General features: G+C 40.1%; 1 protein-coding gene across 1 annotated transcript; it reads left to right on the top strand.

Moving 5' to 3' along the window:
* The first annotated feature begins 2,960 nt into the window (after positions 1–2,960).
* On the top strand, positions 2,961–3,905 carry LOC142425983 (olfactory receptor 11H7-like). Its single transcript, XM_075531471.1, has one exon. It carries the CDS (start codon positions 2,961–2,963, stop codon positions 3,903–3,905), a length of 945 nt encoding a protein of 314 aa, XP_075387586.1.
* Positions 3,906–4,192: the final 287 nt, after the last annotated feature.

The raw sequence follows: 4,192 nt of genomic DNA, 5'->3' as shown, positions 1-4,192 counted from the left end.
CTAGAAATATGTGTTAGTAGCTTATAAATTACTAATTTGCTGAGCCTGCAACCACTATGTACAGTATTTCTTCTTTTTTTCGTGAAACCACATTGAATAGAAGGACTTTTTCCAATTTGACTATTTTCAGTGAATACTATTAATTATATACCTCCATGCTTTTTTCAATACAGGAAACAAAATTAATCTGTTCACAGAAAAGATACTACTTCTCTGAGAAAGTTTTGAAGGCAAATTTTCGCCCTATAGGCATCGCCTGAGAAGTTTCTCTTCGGTCACAGTGAGTTTTATCATAAAAGCAGTTTCATTCAAATCTTAACTTTTCTTTTTTTAAAATCATTTTATTGGGGCTTTTACAGCTTTTATAAGATTATATTCATCAATTGTATCAAGCATATTTGTACATATTTTGTCACTATTTTCTAAATGTTTACTTTCTATTTGAGCCTCGGTATAAACTCTTTTTTTTAACAATTTATTGGGGCTCATACAATTCTTATCACAGTTCATACATATACATACATCAATTGTATAAAGCACATCTGTACAGTCTTTGCATAAACTCTTTTTTCACTCCGTCCCCACTCTCCCACCCTCATGATCCCTGATAAATTATACATTATTGTTGTTTTAATTTCTTACACCAACCACTATCTCCCTTCACCCATGTTTCTGTTGTTCATCCCACTGCTGGAGGTAGAGGGTTGTGCATCGATCATTGTGATCGGTTCCCCCTTCCTCTTCTCCTTTCCCTATGTTATACCTACCCTCCTATTACCTCCACTCCCATTTCTGTTCCTCAGTGGTTTATCTGACCTGGATTCCATGTGTTATGACCTCTTATCTGTACCAGTGTACATGCTCCGGTCTAGCCAAAACTGAAACGCAGAACTGGGGTCATAATAGTGGGGGGGTGAGGAAGCCTAAAGAATCATAGAAATAGTATATGTTTCATCGGTGCTATACTGATCCCTGATAGACTCATTCCTCCCTTGTGACCCTTCTTTGAGAGTATGTCCCATTGTCTACAGATGGGTTTGGGGCTTCTGCTTTGATCCCCCTCATTCTCAACAATATGTTTTGTTTGTTTGTTTGTTTGTTTGGGGTCTTTCTGGTGTCTGTTACCTGATTCCATCAACACCTCATGATCACATAAGCTGGTGTGCTTCTCCCATGTGGGAGTGTTTCTTTTCTGCTAGATGACCCCTTGTTTAACTTCAAGCTTTTAAGACCCCAGATGCTATGTCTTTTAATAGCCGGACACCATCTGCTTAATCCTCCACATTTGCTTTTGTGCCCATTTACCTTCATTGATCGTGTTGGGAGGGTGAACATCACAGAATGCCAGGTTGTTTGGACAAAGTGTTCTTCTGTTGAGGGAGGCCTTGAGCAGAGGCCCAAGCTGCATCTACTTCCTCAATGTTTTCTCTTATAAACATTTGTACATATGCCAATACCTCTATTTTTATGAATTAATATATTTACATGAGGGCACACTTATGTTTATACCTCTATCCATAGCTTTGATTCCTAGATCTTCCTCTGTTTCGTTCACCTTCCTTCTTTCCCACCATCATGCTCACCCTTCTTCTGCCTCTTAGTAATTCCTCTCAGCTAGATGGCTGTTGCTCCAACTCCCCCAGGATCTCTGTGTCCTCTGCATTGTTGCTTTTAATTCCCTACTTGTTCCTCTGCCTGTGGCTTGGTTTTTCACCACTCCTTTCCCCACCCTATCCTCCCCACAAGTCCTTCCAGAACCATGGGTTCAGTTGCTTTCTCCTCGGGCTTGCTTCCCATGACTATCTTATGTAAGTAGGAAAACAAACAATAACAGAGGCAAAAGCTTGAATTAAAAAGAGGAAAAAAAACAAAATTTAAAAAAAAGAAGAAAAAACGAGCAAATATAAGCATACATAATTCCAGGTCTGTCCACTGACCTTTCTGACTATCTCCCCACTGGACCTGGGGGAGAGGGGGTTCTGAAAACTGCCCCTCCTAGCCTGAAGGCTAATTGTGAGGCATGTCAAGGGGTTTGTGGCTTGGCTTTGCTCCTCTTACTGATCAGTTATGTTCTATACTTGGGAACCTTGTTTTTTAAGAGAACAGTTTATGGCTATGAATTGGCTTCCTACTCCAGAAAATTGCTGCAGAATCTCTTGTGATGTTGAATACAGCTTACAAGGACAGAACTATGGGGAAAACTCAAGTGTACAGTGGTTTTCTTATTTCAAAAAAAGTGAAATGTCAATTGAAGACGTCTGTCAACTTCACAAATGGACAAAAATGTAAACTCATAGTGCATTTGGAGTTTGTTCCACAGGGTCAGACTGTTACTCAAGCTTTCTATTTAGAGGCTCTGAAAAGATTGTGCAGCAGGGTGTGACAAAAAAAGACCTGGTTTGTAGCAGACAAGGGGGAAACTGGTTTGCCACCACCACAATATACCTCTCGCAGCCATCTAAGTGAACAGGTTTTGTGCAAAATACCGCACGCCTCTCTTGGCCCACACACCTTACTAACCTGAACTTCCTCTGAGTGACTTCTTTTTATTTCCGAGAATAAAGAGGGACATGAGAGGACAGCGATTTGATGACTTAGAAGAGATGAAGGAAAAAAAGAGAGGTGCTGTCAGCCATGAAAACAGATGAGTTTGAAAAATGTTTCCAAGAATGGAATCACGGATTTAACAAATGTATTAAGTGCAATGGAGACTACTCAAAAGGTGATAAGGTGGTTTGGTTAAAAAAAAAAAACTAAAATACACATCTTTGGGGGAAGGAAAACATTTTTTGTTTTCGTGTGTGTGCGTGTGTGTGTGTGCATGTGTGTGTGTGTGTGTTGTGTGTGTCCATACATTTGCCTAAATGAATCAAGCTCTGCCATAAGGAAAGTTTCAGGCTGCCCCCGCAACAAAGTCAATTGTCATTATCTACCTGTCTTTTCTCCACAGTATGGGAGCCATGAATAAGTCAGAGGTATCTATTGTCACACACTTTGTCCTGCTAGGCTTTCCTGGCCCGTGGGAAATGCAGATCCTCCTTTTCTGGATAATTTTGTCAATCTACATCTTGACTCTGACTGGGAATATGGCCATCATTGGTGCAGTGAGATGGGACCCACGACTCCATACTCCCATGTATGTGCTCCTGGCCAACTTCTCCTTCCTTGAGCTTTGTTATGTGACCTGCACAGTTCCCAAGATGCTGGCTAACTTTCTTTCCAAAACCAAGACCATTTCGTTCTCTGGCTGCTTCACTCAATTTTATTTCTTCTTTGCCCTGGGAACAACTGAATGCTTTCTCCTTTGTATCATGGCTTTTGACCGGTACCTGGCCATCTGCTACCCATTGCATTACCCCTCCATCATGACTGTGCGGCTCTGTGGCATTCTGGTTTCTCTTTGTTGGCTCATTGGTTTCCTTGGACATTTAATTCCCATTTCATTCATTTCTCAACTACCTTTTTGTGGTCCTAACATCATTGATCATTTCCTATGTGATATGAACCCATTGGTAGCTCTGTCCTGTGTCCCTGGACCCATCATAGAGCATGTATTTCACTTTGTGTGCACTCTGTTTATCATTGTCACACTTTTCTACATCCTTGGATCCTATGCCTTAGTGCTCAGATCTGTACTTCAAGTTCCTTCTTCAGGGGGTCGGCGAAAGGCCTTCTCTACCTGTGGATCCCACCTGGTGGTGGTGTCCCTGTTCTATGGAACCATAATAGTGATGTATGTGTCTCCCACATTTGGCAATTCAGTTGCTATGCAAAAGATCATCACACTGATATACTCTGTAGTTACACCTGCTTTAAACCCCATCATCTACAGCCTCCGAAACAAGGACATGAAATCTGCTCTCCATCATATAATCTGTGGGATGAGAATGATCCAAGGCTCATAAGTAGACTTTGTATAACCCAATGAATCTATAACTCTAAGTGGGAAAACAATTCTCTTTCTGCAATTCAAGTCAATTTTGCATTATTGACAACCATCACAGAAATTTAGTCCAAAACAAAATTTATCATATATTGATCACATGTTGATGCCCTTTTAGTTACAAAATCATGTTTCCATGGGGAAAAGTACTAGTTACAAAAAAGCATTAAAAATTACTCTTTATAATCTTAATATTTACTTTCAGAAAAATTAAAAACAACATGAAATATTAAAAAGAGAAATTAATCA

Source organism: Tenrec ecaudatus, chromosome 14, assembly GCF_050624435.1.
Source record: "Tenrec ecaudatus isolate mTenEca1 chromosome 14, mTenEca1.hap1, whole genome shotgun sequence".
In the NCBI taxonomy this organism is placed as follows: domain Eukaryota; kingdom Metazoa; phylum Chordata; class Mammalia; order Afrosoricida; family Tenrecidae; genus Tenrec; species Tenrec ecaudatus.
This window is presented reverse-complemented; position numbering and strand designations above follow the sequence as displayed.

Coding starts and splice junctions, on each gene's coding strand:
- LOC142425983 (XM_075531471.1), top strand. CDS start 2,961: ATGAATAAGTCAGAGGTATCTATTGTCACACACTTTGTCCTGCTAGGC.